At 40.4% G+C, this 23,337-nt stretch overlaps 1 protein-coding gene across 2 annotated transcripts in view; it reads right to left on the bottom strand.

The window, feature by feature from the left end:
- Positions 1-11,836: 11,836 nt before the first annotated feature.
- The window catches only part of KLHL17 (kelch like family member 17), a 112,004-nt gene continuing 100,503 nt past the window's right edge, over positions 11,837-23,337 (bottom strand). For both annotated transcript variants that reach the window (XM_063436638.1, XM_063436639.1), the window contains exons 11-12: positions 17,302-17,483; positions 11,837-13,992 (exon numbers count right to left, since the gene is read on the bottom strand). In XM_063436638.1, the coding sequence (XP_063292708.1) occupies positions 13,764-13,992; positions 17,302-17,483 (411 nt within the window). In that variant the 3' untranslated portion in view covers positions 11,837-13,763. The remainder of the gene's footprint in view (positions 13,993-17,301; positions 17,484-23,337) is intronic.

Raw genomic sequence — 23,337 nt, 5'->3', positions numbered from 1 at the left:
AAAGACAAGAGAATACAAGAGCACTGTGTGACTAGGCTGACTAGAACCACGACAGGGCAATGAGTGAATGGGAGAAACAGCGTTAAATACCCTGGATCAGTGAGTAGGCCCGCCTCCGACGAGTCCTGACTGGCTTCCAGTCAATTGAGTGACAGGTCGGTCCGGACTGACGTCATGACGTCGAGCACTGTGCGTGACGTTATAAAAGGGGACGGATCCCTCGCGGCCGGCGTGTGAGTGACTAGGAGAGCCGCGAGGGATGGGAGAAGCAGCCCTGCCAGAAGGACAAACTACTAAGTCTCTACCTCTTTCGGAGGTAGAGACCTCAGGTACCCTGACAGTACCCCCCCTCTCAGATACGCCCACCGGGCGGAAGGAACCAGGGCGAGATGGAAAGCGGGAGTGAAACGCCCTGCGAAGGCGAGGAGCATGAACATCCTCTTGTGGTACCCAACTCCTCTCCTCAGGACCATAACCCTTCCAGTCAACCAAATATTGTACTCTCCCCCGGGAGATACGAGAATCAATAATGGAGTTAACCTCATACTCCTCCTGACCCTCCACCTGAACAGAGTGAGGAGGGGCGATCGTGGAGGAGAATCTGTTACAGACTAGAGGTTTCAGCAATGAAACGTGAAAGGAGTTCGGGATGCGTAAAGCAGCTGGGAGAGCTAGACGATACGCCACTGGGTTAATTCGAGTCAAGATCCTGTAGGGACCAATATAACGGGGAGCGAATTTCATGGAAGGAACTTTAAGCCGAATATTCCTAGTACTTAACCAAACTCTATCGCCTGGAACAAAATTCGGAGCCGCCCTTCTACGTTTATCAGCGTGTTTCTTAACCAGCATAGAATTGTGTAGAAGAATTTGTCGAGTCTGATCCCACAACTTCCTCAAATTGGCAACATGGACATCAACCGACGGCACTCCTTGGGAAGGCGAAACCGAGGGAAGAATAGATGGATGAAAGCCATAGTTCATGAAGAAGGGGCTTGAATGAGTAGAGTCACAAACGAGATTGTTGTGCGCAAACTCCGCCCAAGGAATCAAACCGACCCAATCGTCCTGGTGTTCGGAAACAAAACAACGTAAATATTGCTCAATCTTTTGGTTGGTACGTTCGGCAGCTCCGTTAGACTGAGGATGATAGGCGGAAGAAAAATTCAATTTGATGCCTAATTGAGAACAGAATGATCTCCAGAAACGTGAAACAAATTGGGAGCCTCTATCAGAAGTGATTTCAGAAGGTATCCCATGCAGGCGAAAAATTTCTTTAGCAAATATCTCCGCCAATTCAGGAGAAGTCGGAAGTTTAGGTAAAGGTACGAAATGTGCCATCTTGGTAAACCTATCAACCACCGTGAGGATAACAGTGTGCCTTTTCGAAACAGGCAAATCCACAATAAAGTCCATCGCCACACAGGACCAAGGTTTCTCTGGAACTTCCAGAGGCTGTAGAAGGCCACAAGGAAGCGAATGCGGTAGTTTAGTCTTAGTAAAGAGATCACAGGCTCCGATAAAATCCTTAATATCCCTCCGTAACGAAGGCCACCAGAAATCCTTAGAGATCAAGGAATATGTTTTACGAACGCCCGGATGGCCAGCCACCTTACTCTCGTGAAGGCACTGTAAGAGCTCCAGTTGGAGTTCAGGAGGAACGAAATGTCTAGACGCAGGAGTCAGTCTAGGTGCCAGATGCTGCAAGCTCCTGATCTGATCAAGCAGCGGAGAGTGGATTTTGAGAGTAGTGTTAGCGATAATGTTACATTGGGTACTATAGAGGACAAAACCGGCTCAGATATGGCAGAAGGTTCATATTGGCGAGACAAGGCATCAGCTTTAGAATTCTTAGAACCAGGCCTATATGTGAGTATGTAGTTGAAGTGAGTGAGGAATATAGACCAACGAGCCTGTCTCGATGATAATCGTTTAGCCTCCCCAATATAGGATAAGTTTTTATGATCTGTCAAAATAGTAACAGGATGCAAAGTCCCCTCCAATAAATGTCTCCACTCCTTTAAGGCCATGATAACCGCTAGGAGTTCCCTGTCACCAATGTCATATCTGCTCTCAGTACCTGATAATTTTTTGGAAAAGTACCCACATGGATGTAATGGTTTATCCACACCCAACCTTTGGGACAGAACGGCACCTATACCTGTCTCAGAAGCGTCAACTTCGAGAAGGAAAGGCAGTGTAGTATCAGGGTGAACTAAAATTGGTGCGGAAGCAAACAGCTCCTTGAGTGTCTTAAAAGCCAGAAGTGCTTCAGTAGACCAATTCTTAGTATCAGCCCCTTGTCTGGTCATATTGGTGATGGGAGCAATGATAGAGGAGTATCCCTTAATGAAACGTCTGTAGTAGTTAGAGAAACCAATAAATCTCTGAATAGCCTTGAGACCCTTAGGTAAAGGCCAATCTAATATGGATTGGAGCTTCTCCGGATCCATTTCAAACCCCTCTCCAGAAATCACGTAACCAAGAAAGGTAGTTTGGGATTGGTCAAAGCTGCATTTCTCTAATTTGCAGTACAAGCCATGCTGAACAAGTTTGTGTAAAACCCTTCTGACCTGTCCGTGGTGAGTCTCAATATCCCTGAAATGTATAAGTATATCATCGAGGTATACAATAACACAGTCATGTTGAAACTCCCTAAGAACTTCATTAATTAGATCCTGAAATACCGCCGGGGCATTACAGAGACCAAAAGGCATTACAGTATACTCATAGTGCCCATATCGAGTATTGAACGCAGTCTTCCACTCGTGTCCGTGGTGAATTCTCACCAAGTTATAAGCACCTCTAAGGTCTAACTTAGTGAAAATCTTAGAACCCTTTAATCGATCAAAAAGCTCGGTGATCAAGGGAATCGGATAGGCATTTCTAATGGTTATCTTGTTCAGGCCTCGGTAGTCAATGCAGGGTCTTAAAGAACCATCCTTCTTTTTAACAAAAAAAAATCCAGCCCCAGCAGGAGAGGAGGATCTCCTAATGAACCCTTTGTCTAGGTTTTCACGAATATACTCCTCTAAGACTAAGTTCTCATTCGTAGACAAAGGGTATACATGACCCCTGGGAGGCATAGTACCAGAAAGTAAATTAATTTTGCAATCAAAAGGCCTATGTGGTGGTAAGGTATCAGCCTTTCCTTTGTCAAATACCGCCTTTAAATCTAGATACAAGGACGGTATCTGTATTTTAGTAGAGTCGGTAGAGTTATTAAGTGTGTTAACACTACAGAGAGGTGACACTTTCTTTAAACAACTCTCTTGACAATCCTGACCCCACAAAACTATTTCCCCTGCTTTCCAATCTATAACGGGGTTATGTCTCTTAAGCCAGGAGTATCCCAGGACTATGGGAACAGAAGGAGATGAAATGAGTAGTAGAGATATCTCCTCCTTGTGTAGAATACCAGTAGTTAAGTTAAGAGGTGTGGTTTCCCGGAAAATCACAGGCTCAACTAAAGGTCTACCATCAATGGCTTCAACAGCCAAGGGTGTCTTCCTTAACTGGGATGGGATAGCGTGTTTGGTGAGAAAAACTTGATCGATAAAGCTCTCAGCAGCTCCGGAGTCTATCAATGCCATAGTCTCTAAGGTTCCCCTCTCCCAAGTTAAATAGACAGGTAATAGGAGTCTATGTTCTTTGTAGTTATGAGTAGAGGACAAAATCGAAACACCCAAGGTCTGTCCTCTAGAGAAACTTAGGTGCGAGCGTTTCCCGGACGACTGGGACAGTTCAAACGTAAATGACCTCTGACTCCACAATACATACACAGTCCCTCCCTTCTCCTGTACTGTCTCTCCTCCTCTGACAGGCGAGTAAGGCCTAACTGCATAGGTTCTGAAAACTGTGGAGTTTTGGTTTCAGGACTTTGAAATGATGGCGCTAGTCTAAAGGAAGATCTACCGGTTCTATCTCGAGTGTTCTGCCTCTCCCTTAGACGTTCGTCAATGCGAGAGATAAAGGAAATTAAGTCCTCCAAGTTCTCGGGAAGCTCTCTTGTCGCTACCTCGTCAAGTATTACATCGGATAATCCATTTAAAAATACGTCTATATAGGCCCGTTCATTCCACTTTACCTCTGCCGCCAAAGACCTGAACTCTAGTGCGTAATCCACAAGTGTTCGGTTGTCTTTTCTAAGGCGCAACAGTAATCTAGCTGCATTGACCTTCCTGCCAGGGGGGTCAAAAGTTATTTTAAAAGCAGCTACAAAGGCATTATAATAAATCCCACTTTTGCCCTATCAGTAGGGTAGGAACGGGGCTGTAGCTCGAAATGGATACTGATCTGGTTCAAAAAGCCACGACACCTCTCAGGAGAACCAGCATAACGTACAGGTGGGGTAACTCGGGAAGAAGCACCTACAGTAGCTACCTCTAGCCTTGAACCCACAGGAGGAACAGACGTATTACGCATCTCCTCAGGTGGATTAATAGGACGTGATAGCAGCGCCTGTAGTGCTAGTGCCATCTGATCCATCCTATGCTCCATGGCGTCAAACCTAGGATCAGGAGAACCAAGCTGACAATTTGTACCTGCAGGATCCATGGCCCTGTCGTAATGTCAGGATCGGGTCAGGGATCCAACACGCAGAGTACAAAGAGTAGCAGATACGTATACCGGACCTTAGAATGGCCGGACTTAACGTAATACTACGTATAGAATGGTCAGGGACAAGCCGAGGTCGAGGGAACGAGAAGACAGGTAAGCGAGAGACAAGCCGGGTCAAGGATAACAGAAAGACAGGTAAGTAATAACAAAGCCGGGTCAGAACCAAAAGACAAGAGAATACAAGAGCACTGTGTGACTAGGCTGACTAGAACCACGACAGGGCAATGAGTGAATGGGAGAAACAGCGTTAAATACCCTGGATCAGTGAGTAGGCCCGCCTCCGACGAGTCCTGACTGGCTTCCAGTCAATTGAGTGACAGGTCGGTCCGGACTGACGTCATGACGTCGAGCACTGTGCGTGACGTTATAAAAGGGGACGGATCCCTCGCGGCCGGCGTGTGAGTGACTAGGAGAGCCGCGAGGGATGGGAGAAGCAGCCCTGCCGGAAGGACAAACTACTAAGTCTCTACCTCTTTCGGAGGTAGAGACCTCAGGTACCCTGACACCCACCACTATTTCCTGCTGAAATTTTTCTCCCGGAAGATAAAAACAATAGGAACATCCAATGTGTAGTATAGTCAATTCACAAATATTTCTGATAGAATGTAAATATGCTCGCCTGTAATAGAGCCTTAAAATCCTGTCTCTGAGGGTGGTAGGCTTTGTGTTACTCTAAAGAGGTTGGCACTTCCTCAAATGAAGGTACTTGAGGCTTTCTATGGACTTAGTATAAAATGTAATCTATTTATTAATACAAATATGCTAAAAAGTAAATTAAAAAAAAGTATGCTAAAAATGAAATACAATAATTAAGATAAAAAGTCCTGGTTGCCGATACGCATTTCACTCCTCCTGGAGCTTCCTCAGTCAGCAGAAATATTCGTGAATTCGGAAACAGCCAATTAATGGTGATTTTGTCACTAACACTTGGCCAATCAAGGCACACAGTCATTGAGGTGAGTTAATATATAAATTAGGCTGTCAAGGTGTTGGTTTGTATTCATGTGACCAGACTAGTTGTGATAGCACAAGAGACTGAGAGAGATAAATTACATTACATTTATTGTACTTTTATTGTACTTTACTTGTTGCAAACTTGGGGCGCCACATTGCTTTTAAGTGTGTGTTCCAGGGAGGGAGAGATAGGGGGAGAGAGAGAGAGTTGTGCCTTTTTTTCTTCCACATTTTGTTTCTTTTTTTGAAGAGGGGGAAGTGGGGGTGAGAGAGCGTGAGGCTGTGCAAGCTAGGTAGTCTGATTGCCAGGGTGTCTCTCTGCTGCACTGTGACTTTACTGCAGTGATTCATTTTTCTTTTTTTTGGTGGTCCAGTGGAGGATGAGCAGGTTACCTGGTGGTCTAGTGGTGGGTGAGCTGGATCCCTGGTGGTGCAGTGGAGGAGCTCCATTGTCCTTAACAATAGCAGGTACAGACCACTTTAAGAACCCCCTCGCAGTTCTGGCACTCAGTCAATGGCTCAGAGCACTGGTTGTGGTGCTCTGAGTCATCAAGAAGCGTCAGGGTGCTGTGAGGTCATTCTCATTGTGGTACGTACTTGATATTGGTTGCCTTGGTCTCCTAATGGGTAATCCGGCTCTGTATAACTCCATGACACCTGTGACAAGGAAGGCAAAACTACAAATATAAATGGGTAAAAGAGTCTAATTACAAAATTGAGACCTGTCCTCAAACTCCCAAACTATACACTGATCAGCTACAGCATTAAACCATTACAGGTAAAGTGAATAACATTCACTATATTGTTAAAATGGCACCTGACAAGCTTCGGGATGTATTAGGAAGTAAGTGAACAGTCAGTTCTTGATTTTCATGTGTTGGAAGCAGGAAAAATGAGCCTGCGAAAAGATCTGAATGACTTTGACAAGAGCCAAATGGTGATGGTTAGATGACTGGGTCAGAGAATCTCCAAAACAGCAAGTCTTATGGGGTATTCCTGGTATGCAGTGGTTAGTACTAACCAAAAGTGGTGCAAGGAAGAACAACCGGTGAACCTGCATCAGGGTCATGGGTGCTCAAGGTTCATTGATACTCATGGAGAGCAAAGACTAATATTATTATTGGCATTTATATAACACCAACAGAGTCCATAGTGCTTACGTCTACGTCTGATCACACAGAAGAGCAACTGTAGCTCAAATTGCTCAAAAATTTCATGCTGGGTTTGATGGAAGGGGGTCAGAACACCCAGTGCAGTGTGCACTCAGTTTGCTATGTATGGGGCTGCAAAACCGCAGATTTGTCAGAGTACCCATGATGACACCTGTCCACCACTGAAAGCACCTTCAATGAAAATGTGAGCATCAGAACTGGACCAGGGAGAAATGGAAGAAGGCTGCCTGGTCTGATGAATCAAGTTTCCTTTTAGATCAGGTGGATGGCAAGGTGCGTGTGTGTCGTTTACCTGGGGAAAAGATGGCAGCATGATGGACTAGGGCAGGGGTAGGCAACCTTCGGCTCTACAGATGTTGTGGACTACATCTCCCTTGATGCTTTGCCAGCAATATGGCTGTAAAAGCATTATGGGAGATGTAGTCCAAAACATCTGTAGAGCCGAAGGTTGCCTACCCCTGGACTAGGGGAAGAAGGCATGTAGACAGAAGCAGTGAGCAATGTTCTCCTGGGAAACCTTGGGTCCTGGTATTCACGTGGATGTTATTTTGACATGTACCACCTACCTAGAGATTGAGCAGACTTTGTACACCCCTTAATGGCAATGGTGTTCCCTGATGGTAGTGGTCTCTTTTAGCAGGATAATGCACCATGCCACACTCCAGATATTGTTCTAGTATAGTTTGAGGAACATGCCAAAGAGATTAAGGTCCTCCAAATTCCCCAGATCTCAATCCGATAGAGCATCTGAAGGATATGCTGGATGAACAAATCCAATCCATGTCTCACAACTTGCAGGACTTAAAGGATATCATGTTAATGTTTTGGTGCCAGATACCACAGGACACGTTCAGAGGTCTTGTATTGTTCATTCCTTATCACATCAGAGCTGTTTTGGCAGCACAGTGCGGACCTGCACAATATTAGGCAGGTGGTTTAAATGTTGTGGATGATAAGTGTATCTGCTATGTATTCTAAAAACAGCTTTATTTTATGTGAATAGGACTGTCACACCTTTTCTAAATCAGCATCAGTAAGACCTGCCTTCAGCCAAATTCTACCACTCACATATCCAACACATTTATTTTCAGCAACTACCCTGAATTACCAGTGGTTGTGTGCTGGGGCTGCCTGTATGACCTCCAGTATGGTATTCTCCAACTGATTACGAATAGTGGTGCACATACTAATAGTGCCAGTGAGTAGATCGGATCTATGATAAGTTTTTATTTATGTATCACAATGTATATTAAAAAAAAAAAAAAAAAAGGCATTCCACATAGCTCGGGTGGTTGGAGTATTTCTCCTGGTGTGCTCAACCTGAATCCACCACTGGCCTAACCTCATGATCAAATGACAATTTTGAACCTGTCCTATAAATGTAGTTTATACTCGTTTTTGATGGATTTATCTGGTAGTACTTGGTTTGAGTAGCGAGAACATTTTGATAATTTTTTTTTAATAAGATGAATCAGTATACCTAGTCTCAGAACCTGTAATTAGATCATTTACTTTGTTAGATGCTCATACATTTTCATACACATTCATTGATTGTCTAATAATATTTAAGTAGTTATTTCCTAATGCCACATTAATAAATCAATGAAGAATCCTAGATCCAGATAAACAATGGCAGAATTTCTGTCTAGTTTCCTCCTTGTGCTTTACTGATTGGCAGATGTGTCCTTAAAGGCATACTATGGGTGTCAAAACAAGATTAGCTTAATTAAGCAGTTTTAGTGTATAGATCATGCCCCTGCAGGCTCACTGCTGTATTCACTGCGATTGAGGAATTAAATCACTTATGTTTCTGTTTATGCAGTTTAGGCCACACCTCCCCTGGCTGTGACTCACAAAAGCCCCCATGAAAAAAATGGTTTAATTTTCAAACCAAGTTAACAATCAAAGCTGAATTGTTGTCCTAGGTTACTGGACGAGACACGAGTGTCTACATGGCGAGTCTTACTATATAGCAATTTAAAAAAATAAAAAAAAGTAATTTATGGCAAACAACCAGTTATTGCCTGTCAAACAACATAATCTTAACATTGGATTTGCAACAATGAATTCAACTCTGATTTTACATATAATAACAATTGCTGATTGAGTCATGATTAAACAGGATTAATGTAGACAATGTTGTATATTTAGACCCAGGGTGCCAATGTCTTGATGACACACTGATTAAAGGCAAATAGCAAAAAGTACATTTGGGGTGAGCTGATTACACTATTAACATCCTGAGATTAGATCTGTAACAGTAACAACATTCGGAAATGACAAGTAAATCCAAAGGGAACATTGTTTCCATATTACATTAATCTATTAACATATTTACAAGGCAACTAATTTACACCCATATAAAACTGGATATCACTAATATTTTAGACTGTCTGATTTTATTTATGTGTTGTAGAGTTAATATGGGGAGGTATGCACTGGGCATATAACGTGTTACCTGTTGATAGTTATTTACTAAACTAACAAAATTTATTGCAGAAACTTGCAAACTCTTACTGAGGTTTAAAAGCATATTTGCTCGTTTTTTGTTTTTTGTTTGTTTGTTTTTTCTGTTGTACGTTAATATGTTCACACTGGTTCAGAGATTTTCCTTATCCCTGTCTTTCGTTTACTGCTTATTATATCTGTAACACACCAGTGCATGTCAATTTTGTTCCGTGTGTTACTGGATTCAGTGTTAAAGGTTATCTATTGGATATATGTTTTTAATTAACCAGCAAATAAAAATGGCATCTACTTTTTGTTTTTTTTTGTTTTTCTTTTTATATACTATTCTGCTGCTTTTGTATATTTTGATTAGTTTCATTCGGTTCTGACACCAACATTGCCCGCTGAAAAATGTAAAATCACAGTATTTAATGAACGTATATTTCCAGTGATTTTTTTATCTTATCTCAAAGATGAATTCCCTGAAGAGATTTACAAAAATGCATTCTTCCCATCTTTTGTCAGGAGTATACAGGGACATTGCTACAAGAGAAGACATGTCCTGGGCGTGTTGAATGATGATATGAGTGTACATCTGAGCTTACACATAGGTGTTGAGGTTGGCAAAGGGGCATATTAGAGGTACCATGCTCACACGCAAAGCCTAGCATGCCAAATAGCTCTACAGATGTCATGGATACTGCACATGTGTCTCTGTTTAACATAATGTGAAGTCATCTGCTCAGCTTTATGGGGTTGTAAAAATAGATTTGCATAAAGAGTTATAATATGTGGACATGTTCTCTTTAAAATGAATTTGGACTTGCTAGTCAACAAAGAAAAATACACTGTAAAACTTCAAGAATAAGACATAACAGTTAATCTGAGCAGTCTTACTTACATTTATGTATATTTTTCGTCAGTTTAAGTTGCAAGAAAAAATTCAAAATTAGCGATTGTTGCATTGCTCAAATTGCTTGCATTTGTCTTTATTATGAAATAAAGTAGAATTAAATGTAATTTTACAGCTTTGCTCTTTGACAGAATTTAGGATTTTCCGTACCGGGGGTAGGCAATCTTTTGGAGCTCCAAATGTTGTGGACTACATGTCCCCTGATGCTTTGCCAGCATTATGGCTGTAAAATCATTATGGGGGATGTAGTCCACAGCATCTGGATTGATCAACGTTGACTTCCCCTGTTCTATACAATATGTTACAGAAACCAAGAGTCGCCACCAGTCTATGAAACAGGCTCAGCTCATATTATATGGTTACCTGCGTCGATGACATCCTTGGAAATCTCATTTCTGCCATGTGTTCCCACCAAGCAGGATTGCAGTGTTTTTGATATCGGGGCAGATGTTGTCTTATAATCTAATTTCCAACTTTTTTTATATCACTAATTCAGTGCCCATAAACCCACATTCTGCCCAAGCCTCATACCTCTTATCTTATTGGACCTACCCCAACCTTAAAAATCTTTTCCATTCACTCTTACTCTTCCTATAGCTGTCCCTGCCACTTGCCACTCCATCATGTCTCATTTCCTACCCTGATTTTGCCAATCTGTCCAAATTTCCGTCCATTCTGGAACCTCTCCCCTTTCCCTAGGTCACATATCTTTCTTTCCTTTAATGAGAGCATGATTATATATCTCTATGTAGCAGTCCAGGGCAGTAAACCACATTGATGGCTGTTGACAGATATTACAGAACCTGAATAAATCTGCAATCTTCGTCATAACGTCAAATTTCCTCTGCACTCAGGCCACTAGTGATACTTCTAGAAAACCTTGAGTTTTAGTTAAACAAAAAATGCTAAAATTGAGATAGAAAAAGATGCACGGCATGATTATTTGTTAAAGATGAAGCAAAGTTTGCAAATGTCATGCCATTTATCTTATTCTAATTAGAGTCGAATAATTTTTGGAATAAATAAAGCTTGTAGGTACACTAGTCACCAAAACCACATCAACTCAGTGAAGTGGTTTGGGTGCAGTTGTTCTGTCATTTTAATTGTGCCATGTAAAACATTGAAGTTTTTAAGAAACTGATGTTTATATTGTATGGTAAATCCACTCCTAGTGGCTGTCTTCCTGCAGCTAATTGAGGCATTTTTTCCTCCAGACAGAGTAAAACTTGGTCTGCGAATCACATGTTGCTAATAGGAGGAACGTGGCATTTGGCTGCGCATGTTTACCTCAAATCCAAAGCTTCTTTATAAGAAGCAAGGGATTGGAGGATGTCACAGATTACATCAGCTTGGAAGCTGAACTGGTAGAGCCAGCGAAGGAGTCTCGGCACTGGAAATGAGGTGAGTAATCATTATTTAACTTTCATTTTTTTTTTAAATCCAAAGGGGGTGAACAGAAAGCAAGCTAAAGTCCCAAATATACCATTTATGATAAAAGACATTGTCATTCATGAAGATTGTCTGTAAGTGAAATTGAAGATCTCGCATTGCCACAGGGAACATTGTATACAAAGTATATTTTCCCATCTGGAGTGGTTACTTTCGAAACACCTGTATTGTGATTTATGATGATATTATAATCCTGGGGTAGCTTGTTCATTTGTTTCAGTTATCCAAATCAGATTTGTTCATTGAATAAACTCCTCTATACAAAGGAGAAGAGGCCGCATCTCTTTAGCGATTTGAAAGATATTTATTGTCCTAGAGGTTCCAGCCTATTTCAGCCCAATCCAAAGTGCTGGAGAGATCAGACATCCAACCACAAAAGTACAGGCACGAACCGTCATTTTCTGCAGTTACATTTCCCATCATAGCAGTTAATAAATCACATCATTAAATTAGTAAAACCGGTATGCATTTAACATGACAGTGCATATGGATGGAGGTCATAAAAGTTTTAGGAAATAATTGTTTTATATAAATAAATACACAAATAAATGCCACAACGTAAAATTGAACATTCCAATTATAAGGCATTAGTTTTTTTTTCCAGTATTGTCAATTTGAATAATCCTACTGCAGTAGATGCGCTACTGCTCTTCAATATAATGCATATATAAAATTAGAACAAACATATAACACTCTACTCTCAGATAGAACAACAAAGAGTTTCCATGTATGCCGCAGTGGGAAGCTGCTCTGTATAACCCCTGTGCAGTGATCTATAGTCAGTGCTGAGTTCTCGTTGAGATGCAAGGCAATGGGTAGTGAGCACCTGTGAAGAGGTGCAGTGTGGGAAGGTCATGCTGTCCAATCCCCATACATTATATTATAGATACAAATGTATATCTCAGAGAAAGAGTGTAAAGGTAACATATTAACGCCAGTGTCTGGCAAATAATTCCATGTCAAGTGACACTCAGAACATGCCAAAAAAAATAAATTCAAAGGACGATTACAGGACATGAAAAACCAAACGAGGTGTAAGAGGATATCTAGGTTAAGATAATCAAAGAGCTATTTACTATACAGTTAGAAGGGCAAGAACCCTCCAGCACTCGGAAGGTTTAAATATGCACACTGCAACCGATACACACGTTTTTGGTGTTTTTCTTGTTTCAAGAAAAATAAATATACAGTAATACTTATTGCAGAATATGTATGAGGTTAATCGAGATAGAGATAGAGAAAATATAGAAGTATGAGCAGAGAGAAAAAAGACAGAAGAATGATTCCGCTGCCTGGACTTCGGAAGTCCTTCGGAAGTGCAACATTCAGCTCTCAACTTACACCCAACAGTAACCACGCTGAGGTGGTGATAGGTTCCTAAGAATGCCGTGTAGGCTAGAGTATTCATCAGAAGCATGTCAATACAATGTTACGTGCAAATTGTGCCGTAGCTGTCCCAGGATCGAAGGAGTTTGCAAAACTAAAACAAAACAAAACAAAAAAGATAGCACCCAGTGGATAGGGATGGAGTAAAGGATGGAGTCTGCAGATTTGGATTATTTTGCCTACGCACAATAGTTCCAAGTCTTGTATCATTTATCAGTGCTATAAGGGATGCTACCCTGGTCAGTTCATAATTCAAAACCAAAAAACTATAATAAAATAAAAATACAGATTTGCGTTATTACAGTGTCTTTTGGAACATTAAGTCCATCCGCACGATGGACTTAACAGGATTATATAATTGTTATAAGTAGTCATTAGAACATCTGCCATATTGCACGCCATGTATTCCTATAGGATTTGCTTTATCACAGACTACTGGTAGAATTCCATGATGCCCAAGAGAGTTAAAGTAGTTTTGTTTTTTAATATTATTTGTATAAATAGATATATACAGAAGATGGTAAGTTTAGAGGTGTTTTAACCCCATTCCTGCTCAAGAGACTTATGCAGTGCTCCAAGTGGCACAGTAAGCATTGACCTTCATCCAATCTTTCCAGGAAAATCCACCAACAGGTTCTCCCATTTGAGTCTAACTAGTTTATTGGCTTTCCCACCAGTGAAGTGGTTCCAGGGACAACTGGGGTATCTTGAGAAGAACAACCCTAAAATTGCTAAGCTAAAGATCTTCTACCTTGGCTCCCCGTCCTCGGTTCTGGTAGACAATGCAAATCCCTACTCAATGTGAAGAAGTGGATTCTTTGTCAGAGACTGGTGGAAGACACAGACAGAGTTGGAGAAGACGGAGGAGGGAAGTTGAGAAGTTCTAGTACCGCCACCCCTACGCTGCTCCTTCGAGTAAACATGCAGGATGTTGCCACCCACTTGTTGGTGCGTGGGTTGTATTTCTCAATGGAATTCAAACTGGAGCTCCCATCATTGCCCCCAACTGCATAGAGCCAGCCGTCCATAGCTACAAGATCATGGGTGCTCCTGCAGAAATAATAAAATTGACATAAACTATATCAAAATTGTGTGGAAGCAATAAAGATACACTATTCAAAGACTGGAAGGTCTCTATGTTAATTTAAAAATAAAGAACTGGAAGTACCTTTGTCTGTGCAACTTTACTACTAGATTTTATATCTATCAGGGTTATTTCATAAAACGAAACGAGGCATGTCCGGAATTCAAAGAATATTTCCAATTTAAGGTAAAAAAAAGCCAAACTGGAAAAAAATTCTAGCCATTTTGGCTTTAAATTTGAAAATCGCTTAGAATTCTTGACAATTCTCACTTTAGTAAATATCCCAGATAGTGTGCAAGTTTCTACGGTATCTGAAATAACCTAAAAAAAAAACATATAACATTTATATGCCATAGGTTTTCCCCTTATTTGCCTCTGAGATTAATATAAAGATTTTACACAAGTGGACCAAATGCCTTTGTTTGACAATCTAGCTATGTTTCCATCAGTTGCCGCGAGAAGGTCTTCAGAAAAGAATAGAGTTTGATTGAGCCTTGTTTCACCAGTGATGATTATAGGTTTCAATGGGTAGCATATGGAGCTTTCAAATGGTGGTGGTCCACAAGTAAGAATAAAATTGAGCTATAGCATTTTAAGGCATCACAAAGTAAATAGCACCAGCCTAACAAATTGGTTCATTGTTTTGTCTGTTTAACCCCTTAAGGACACATGACATGTGTGACATGTCATGATTCCCTTTTATTCCAGAATTTTGGTCCTTAAGGGGTTAAAGAATGTAAACGATGGATCAAAGGGAAGGCCATTTAAAATATAAGAGTTACAAGTAAAAAGGATACACTTTTAACAATCTAAACTTTTATTTTTGCCAAAAAACTCGACTTTTTACTGCACTAGGTTGGTGGGGGTAAGGAGGATGAAACTGATATTATCTATGCAGTACTACACACATTTCAGTTGCTCTCTATTTATGTATATTTATTATACACATATAAACAAAATATGTACCTATTGCCACACAAATTAACTAACAATGACAGACATTCAGAGGATGCGGCTAACTAAAAACCTTTCCTAATTCTAAGAAACAAAACTGCTGTAAAATTCTACAGCTGGCCTTAAATTTAAACAAGATTAGTTCTCATTACATAACCTCCCGAGGCTACACTGCAGGGAGTACGAAAACAACAACTTTACAGTATGATACCAAGAATCCCAGCTCGGGGCTATCTGATGCTAATGAGGAAAATCCTTTAATGTAAATAATAGAGAGTGACATGACTTACATTGGCCCTTTCTTTGATGTAATGAGGAACTAGTGAGTCTTATCTTTATTTAGTAATGCATTCTAATAATTCATACCATGGTACATTCTAATAATTCATACCATGGTAAGGGCCATTCTCTTTTAGAATTTGCAGATTGTAATTTTAAATATATATATATATATATATATATTTTTTTTAGCAAATTACCTTATTACCCATTTAACTAAAGATGACACTACTTGGATCCAAAGTTCAATTTGAGGATATTTTCCTTAATATATGTATTTTTGACTTTTTTTTTTTTCTTTTCAAAGTTATATGTAAACCTTAGGCAAAAATAAACAGACAACATAATTGAAGTTGATTGTTTTTGCAGCTCGGCTTTTTTTATTTATGTATTTTATTTTTTATAAAATGAGAAATTCACTATGGATTACAGGCAATTAACCCTGTGAGCTTTGATGAGATAAGGTTTGCAAAATTTTCGCCAGAATAGTGAGATTGGGGGGAAAAAATTTTGAGGTAGGCTGCTTTTGTTTACATTTACAACTCAGCTAGAAATTTGCTACCACTAACTGTTTAAAGGGACAATGTAGGCACCCAGACCACTTCATCTCATTGAAGTGGTCCGGGTGCAATGTCCCTGTCAGTTTAACCCTGCAATGTTAATTTTTGCAGTTTCAGAGACCAGTACGGGGAGGGAGGTGCAGAAGACACTATAGTGTTAGGAACACAGTTTTGAATTCCTAACACTCTAGTGTATATTTCATGAATTAACCACTCACGGGGTTATTCACTATGGTGTGGAGAGTTAAGAATTTAAAATTAATTCATAGGGTATTTAAAACTTCAGACCAAAACAGCAAAAGTGAAAACATAGCCTAAATTTTGAATTGAATGAGTTCACTTTAAATTCCCAACCATTCACATTTTAGTGAATAAGTCTAAAGTCAGCAGTTCAATAATTTCATTATTTTGCGTAAGCAATATCGTTAAAAAAAATGTGATTACGTCAGATAGATTAGGTAATGAGCTGTTTTAAAACTTCATCGAACGGTAATTGTACTTAATTTTTTGAACTATAATAAAATGATCTTTAAAATCTTAAAGTTGCCGCATGCAGTTAAAGTCATGGTAATAATCCACTGGTTATTTTCGAAAAACACAAATACATAGTAAGCTTTATCTCAATCCCAACGATTTCAAGGTAAAACATGTCAAATATTGTTGTTGATGATGGTATCTATACATCACCAAAATTACTGCAATGCAATTTATGGTCTAACAGCCCCAGTGAGAACTTTTTGTTTCAGTTACAACAAAGGAAAATCTGTAATTTAATATGGGTTCCTGGGGTGCAGCATTTGGAGAGAAGGTAGGGTCAGTACCCCACTCCACAGTTTACATGCAGCAGTCTTTTCAGAGAAAAGGCAGTGTTTACATTGCTGCCTAGTAACACCTCTAGTGGCAGTCACTCAGTCGGCCACTAGAGGTGCTTTCTGTGTCAGTGCTGCACAATGTGCAGGATTGACGTTTAGCCTCTCCACGCTGTGCATGGAGGCACTGAACGTTACTCAGAGAGGCATTGATTCGATTACATTGATTCAATGCATCTCTATGAGGAGATGCTTAATGGCGCAAAGCTGCGTTTTGCTGCGCATGCACAATAGCCTCCCAATGCTTTCCTATGGGGTGAGACCATAGGCGGGACCAGCTGCAACATGACCCACATGGAGCTGGAAAAGGTAAGTAAACTCACACTTTTAACTGAAGTGGGACCTAAAGCTTAGGTGGAAAAGGGTATGTGCTTCATTTTGTTGGGGGCGGGTAAGCCGTTCAACTATAGTTAGTTGCAAATGTCAGAGCTCAGAAGAGCAAGGCTTTTCTTTTGTTTGCTTTATTTAAATGTTTTGTTTACCAGACATAAAATTACTGTGATTTCTAAAGAAAGAAAACTTCTTGTGGCATTTCAAACTTTAGGACTATGTCGTTATATGGTCCCAGGTCACAATATATACAATATAACAGCCAAGCATCTCATAGTCTTACCTCCTAATATTCATTGGGGCTACACTCTCCCATGTGTTAGCCTTTGGGTTATATCGTTCCACTGAATTCAGACAGCTAGTCCCATCGTTTCCACCTGCTACATACAACATCCCTTCCAGTACAGCCACCCCAGCACTGCTCCGGCGGCTCAGCATATTGGCGATTGGAGTCCAGGAGTTCATCTAGAATAATAAAAAAGGAATCATATTAGAGTTTGTCTGCTGAACACCATGTTGCAGTGAATTGGAAGCAAATATTCCAGACAAAGAGGATTTCTCCAAATTAGCACTTTTTCTACCTATATTTTACAATCTGGTTTTAATTCAGTGCAATACAGTGTTTGCTGTATAGCCCCATTGTGCCCTGAAACATTATCAGTTTAAACAGATGGTATCACCCTAACAGTTTTAAAAGTGCAAACCTAGGAAATAAAGTACCTGTAGCCCAGGCAGAAATGCGAGTGAGTTCGGCTGCCAATACGATCTCAGGGCACTATATGCAAATTAGCTACTTCCATTGGAATGTTTAATTAGTATGGGGTAGAGCTTATCAATGTTGACAAAAATATGCAGATTTCTTTGTTACAAAAAAAACAATGTTTATGTTACCAGTGGCTCGAGCTGGATCACTGGCATGATCTCGCCTTGTCGGACCCTGCTTTCATACCTCCCAATATTTTGTGGTACGCCAATGGGAGCACAAGTACCTACTGTTTGAATATATTGCACTGATTGGTTTAAATATTTTCCTTTCAATCGATTTTCTTTCTTTATATAGATTTCATGACAGTATTGGGTGACCAATTGCACATTTCTTAAAATTTTTTTTTCTATACTATCATTATCTTTAATGCATCAAGCCTGAACTAATTCTAAAGTCTTAACTCTAAAATAGGATGACGCAATAACGATACAGTAATTAAGATGTGCAGTTAAATGACGACGTCAAAGCAGTTACAGTCCACAGCATCTTAAAGGCAAGAAATCCCCATTAATATTGATGTCCTACTGAATGAGATCCACTGCTATAACTTGTGCATCCTTTTTAATAGTCTGTCCTTTCACTGCCTCTTTAAGGGTTCTATGGCCATAAACCTATAAGGTCATTAACGAATTGTCCTATTCGTCACTGAAATGGCAAAATGGACATACAGAATGGCTGAATCTCCCAGGATATGAAAACAAAATGCCAGTGAGTCCAGTGAATCCAAAATCACCTGTAACGCACAGTCACGCACAAATTACAGTTTGTGAATGTAACCAGATTTGATGTTACTCTTCTTAACCTAATTAACCTAAACTATGTTTAGAATATGCTAAAGGGCATCTAGAATTTCTCACATATATAGATATGAATGTTTCCACTCCACATCACAAATTAAAATAGCATTGTTCTTTTTTCAGCAGATAGAGGAACCAATGTCGGAAGGAATTTTTCCAAGTGAAGGTGGCGTCAGAGTCAAAATCTAATCAAGAAGTCAAAAGAAACAGATCGCATTTAACATTTCATTTAAAACCAGCGCTTGCATTGATGGTTAGAATGCAGTAAATCCTGCTAATTTTAGAACAAACGCAAATCAACAAGACTTAGTACTGCCATTGCTATAGCGCAGGATCCACAGCCGACTGGCAGCCTTCTAGTGACACGTGAACTCTTGAGTGGCATCCCCATCTTTCTTTTTATGTTTTATATTCTTGGCAAAATAGAAATTCAATTGTATTTGCTTGAAGTGAATAATAACTTTTATTGATATGTGCATCACTTATTCTTTATATCAAATACACTCGTCTTCATTCTTTTAACAGCAAAAAGCGGTGAGTTAAAAGCCAAACTTTCAAAACTTGTGCCAAGTTAGAAAAAAAAAAAAGCGAGTTACTAAATGTTTTTAATGTGGAATTGTTAGCCTTTTGTATTTTTTTTAAAAAAAAACTACAGTTATTGGGGTGGGGTTCATTCAACAAACAACAAATTAAAGTGAATTAAAAAAGATTTGCAAAATTCAGGCAAGAAATAAACAAGTTGTGACTAAAGTCGACCCAGACAATTTCTCTAATTTGGTAATTTTTACCTAAATTCTAGGAGGGACAGAAGGAGTTGGCACATTCGAGGACTGTTTTTTGATACACTTATAAACAATGACCAAAATGTTATATAGTTAAGTGCTGACTGAATATCAAAAATATAAACTATAACAAAAAACATTTTACAAACAGCTACAGTAACAACATTTATTCAGTTTGCTATAATATCAAAATCAATTTGTACTTATAGGGTTATTCCAAGCACCATGACCACTTAAGTGATTTGAAATGGTAATGGTTCCTGGAATTTGTATGTGCAGCGTTCTGCTATAAAATGCTGCACATACCATAACTAACCCCTTAGCTGCCGGGGGTGCTACTCAACCTGGGCAGATTCTCTAGCCATTCTAGAACAAAGTTCCCAGGCTGGCTAATGTCAGTTCAGTGCAAAAGGGGCATGGGCCTCCTGTCATTCTCTCAGTCCATCCTTCCTGACCTCTCTCCCCTTCTGGTGAGGGAGAGTGACATCAACCAAAGAAGATTGGGATGGGGGAAAAACTTAGAGGTGGTGATGGAATGGAAGTAAGTTCCTGCTTTTTTCTTGATTACATTTGTGTTTGTGCGGGGGTGGACCATCTCAGAAAGTGTTACCCTAACCAAAACAAGTGTGTTTTTTTTTTGTTAGAGTACCCTTTAAATTGGATATTTGACATTTAGGGGTCACAGTATTTTTGCAAACACTCTCAAAGGCGACTTGCCCGCTTGCGGCAGCCATGGGGAGAATCCGAAAGAAGATATACTCGGGCAGACTAAATGGGCCGAATGGTTCTTATCTGCCGTCACATTCTATGTTGCCGAAAAATCTCCCTTGTGGGCACTGACAACTTTCGCTTCCATTCATCTTGCGTCAATATTGTACTCTTGCACATACAAAGAGGTGTACGGAATATTGCGGGATCTCCATAGATCTTCTTACATGAAGCGCAGGAAGATGCCTATTTCATGACGCGATCTCCATAGATCTTCTTACATGACGTGCAGTAAGATTGCGACAAAACAAGGTCTGTGTTTTTGCCAAAATTAGTAATTCCAGACTTGCCCATTATATAAAGTAATCCCTATGGTGTCTTATGATATAGTTTGATTGTGTTGAAATTTCTATGCAATTCGATTGCAATCAACACGAGTATCTCATAAAGATGTTATCGTTATAAATTTTTTTGTCATTAAGAAGTGACAGAGCCACTTTAACTGAAAAGATAATTGAAAACCTTTAGAAATCATCATCATTTAAATGATATGAAACAACAAAAAGAAGATGAGATCACACTAATTAGTGCATTACAGGGAAAAGGTCTCTCCCTGCTGGGAACCTGGGGTAGAGCACGCACAGGGGTTCACTTGTTCCATCACAGCATTGCAGTCATGAGTTATTTCTGGATTACGTGCAGAAACAAATTCTATATATTTTAAGTGGGTTAAACAAATTATACTGCTTTAGATGCAAGATCATGTGAAATTGGATTTTACACTGCTAGTCCAGTTATGGAGACTTGTCAAACTGGAAACGTTTTGCTGTTGTGTTACATCTGGTGGGGAAGACACACCAATGACCTCTGAATCTAGCACCCAACAAGTATAAATGTGATTGACAGTTCTTGCTCCAAAGAGGTTCTACTGCGTTGCAAGTGATTTAAAATCATAGCCCACAGTACAAAAACAGGTTCTTGGGTTGGCATAAATAAAGTATATGGAAAGACCCTTTCAAAACTAATACAATTAGCCTGGTGATCCATCATTGTTCTATTGTAAAAAAAAAATATATAATGAAATTAATTTGCAAAATAAATTGGTTAGACTGTAGCCAAATGGGTTTCCACTACATTAGAGAAGGCCAGGTCACAGTTAACAATATATAATGGTCAGATGCCTATAGTATAAAGAATATAATATCGTTGTTCAATCCGTTGGGGATCCACTGAAATAGCACAGGGATACAATTTTGGGTCTTGACCTAGGGGAAACTAACCTCTAATATAAGGGCTTGAAATAATAAGTGTGCTAACAGATTTCCACCGAGATACATCTTCTTTGGAACAGGACTCCTCAGTTTTTGAAGGGTGGTACTGGTGGTGACTGGTGGTGATTACTGTTTAATTATATGAACAGTATGCATTTACAATATTTGAGATATGCAAACCCCCACCCCACTGTGATTTCAAACTTATTAACATATTCTTAGAATAATAAAGATGAGACACTGTGCTATGTTCTAATTGGTGCAAAGTTCTAAATGTGGGGCAATCAAAATCACATTTGTGATTCCTCACTTTTTACGTCTGCACCAGAGCACAACACTTTGATAAATCTCCAGTGGGCAATTTCAACAATTCATTTTGGTGCTAAAGCACGTGTGTGCTCCTACAGTGCGGTTAGGACACTATAGCCCAAAGCTATCAGGCTGCACAAGGCTCACAGCTGTAAGTGGTCAGCTTAAGGTTAAACCATCTCTTTCCCACACTGGATAATTGTTCTTAGAAGAAGACTGCCTATAGAAATGAAATGACTGCTGCTTATTGCCTAATTGTAGTCGTGTTGCTTATAATGCCCAATCATTACAGTTTTTCAATTTTAAAATGTCATAAAAATACATCGTAATACAAACAGTAAAGCTGATTATATTTATAACATAGACCTAAATTTTGCGGTTCATATGGACATAAAGACAATAAAAGCAAGAATAAAAAAACTAATATTTGTCTCTGAACGAGCAAATTCGTTGTTAAAGGACCATGTCACACACAGCCAGCTGAAGTGCTTTATGTCTATGGAGTATCTAATTTGAAAAGCAGTTTATTAGAGTACTGATTTAATTGAGAACAGGGATGCAACGAAATGAAAATTCTGGGCCGAAACCAAAACCGAAAATTCAAGATGCCTTTAGTCGATAACCAAAACTGAAAATGACTTTCCCCCCCAATTATTTTAAAATAGTTTTTTTCTATAATTGTATTAATATTAGACTTTTTATAACAGAGTGATGGAGGGGGTGACTGGTGACAGAGTGAGGCAGTGACACATTGAGGGAGGTGGTGACTGGTGAGAGAGTGACTGCGGGAGGGGGTGACTGGTGACAGAGTGACGGGGTGACTGGTGCCAGAGTGAGGGAGGGGGTGACTGAGGGAGGGTGTGACTGGTGACAGTGACTGAGGGAGGGGGTGACTGGTGACAGAGTGAGGCAGTGACACAGTGAGGGAGATGGTGACTGGTGAGAGAGTGACTGAGGGAGGGGGTGACTGGTGACAGAGTGACGGGGTGACTGGTGCCAGAGTGAGGGAGGGAGGGGGTGACTGAGGGAGGGTGTGACTGGTGACAGTGACTGAGGGAGGGGGTGACTGGTGACAGAGTGACTGGTGACAATGACGTAGGGAGGGGATGACAGAGTGACTGATGGAGGGGGTGACTGGTGACAGTGACTCAGGGAGGGGGTGATAAAGTGAGTGACTGAGGGGGGGGTGACAGAGTGACTGAGGATGGTGTGACTGGTGACAATGACTGAGGGAGGGGGTGACAGAGTAAATAATGGAGGGGTGACTGGTGACAGTGATTGAGGGAGGGGTTGACTGGTGACCATGACTGGGGGAGGGGGTGACTGGTGAGAATAACTGAGGAAGGGGGTGACAGAGTGACTGAGGGAGGGGGTGACAGATTGACTGGGGGAGGGAGTGACTGGTGACAGTGAGGGAGGGTGTTAGAAATACCTTTTTTTCCCCTCTTTCCCTGGTGGTCCAGTGTCCATGCTCCCTGGTGGTCCAGTAGTCTATTACCCCAGTCTGCAGCTCCACCCGGTGTGGGCTGCAGACTGTGCTGCATCTCTCCCCAGAAAAACGGGATCCCCGCACCACGCTCCCCGACGGTACCAGAGACCCCTCTCCACCTCCGGACTCGGATGGTGAATCCTGGGATCCCAGGTAATGGCTGCGAAGTGAACGTCAGCCGCGCTAATGAGTGAATG

This window comes from Pelobates fuscus, chromosome 11 (genome assembly GCF_036172605.1).
Source record: "Pelobates fuscus isolate aPelFus1 chromosome 11, aPelFus1.pri, whole genome shotgun sequence".
NCBI classification, from domain to species: domain Eukaryota; kingdom Metazoa; phylum Chordata; class Amphibia; order Anura; family Pelobatidae; genus Pelobates; species Pelobates fuscus.
This window is presented reverse-complemented; position numbering and strand designations above follow the sequence as displayed.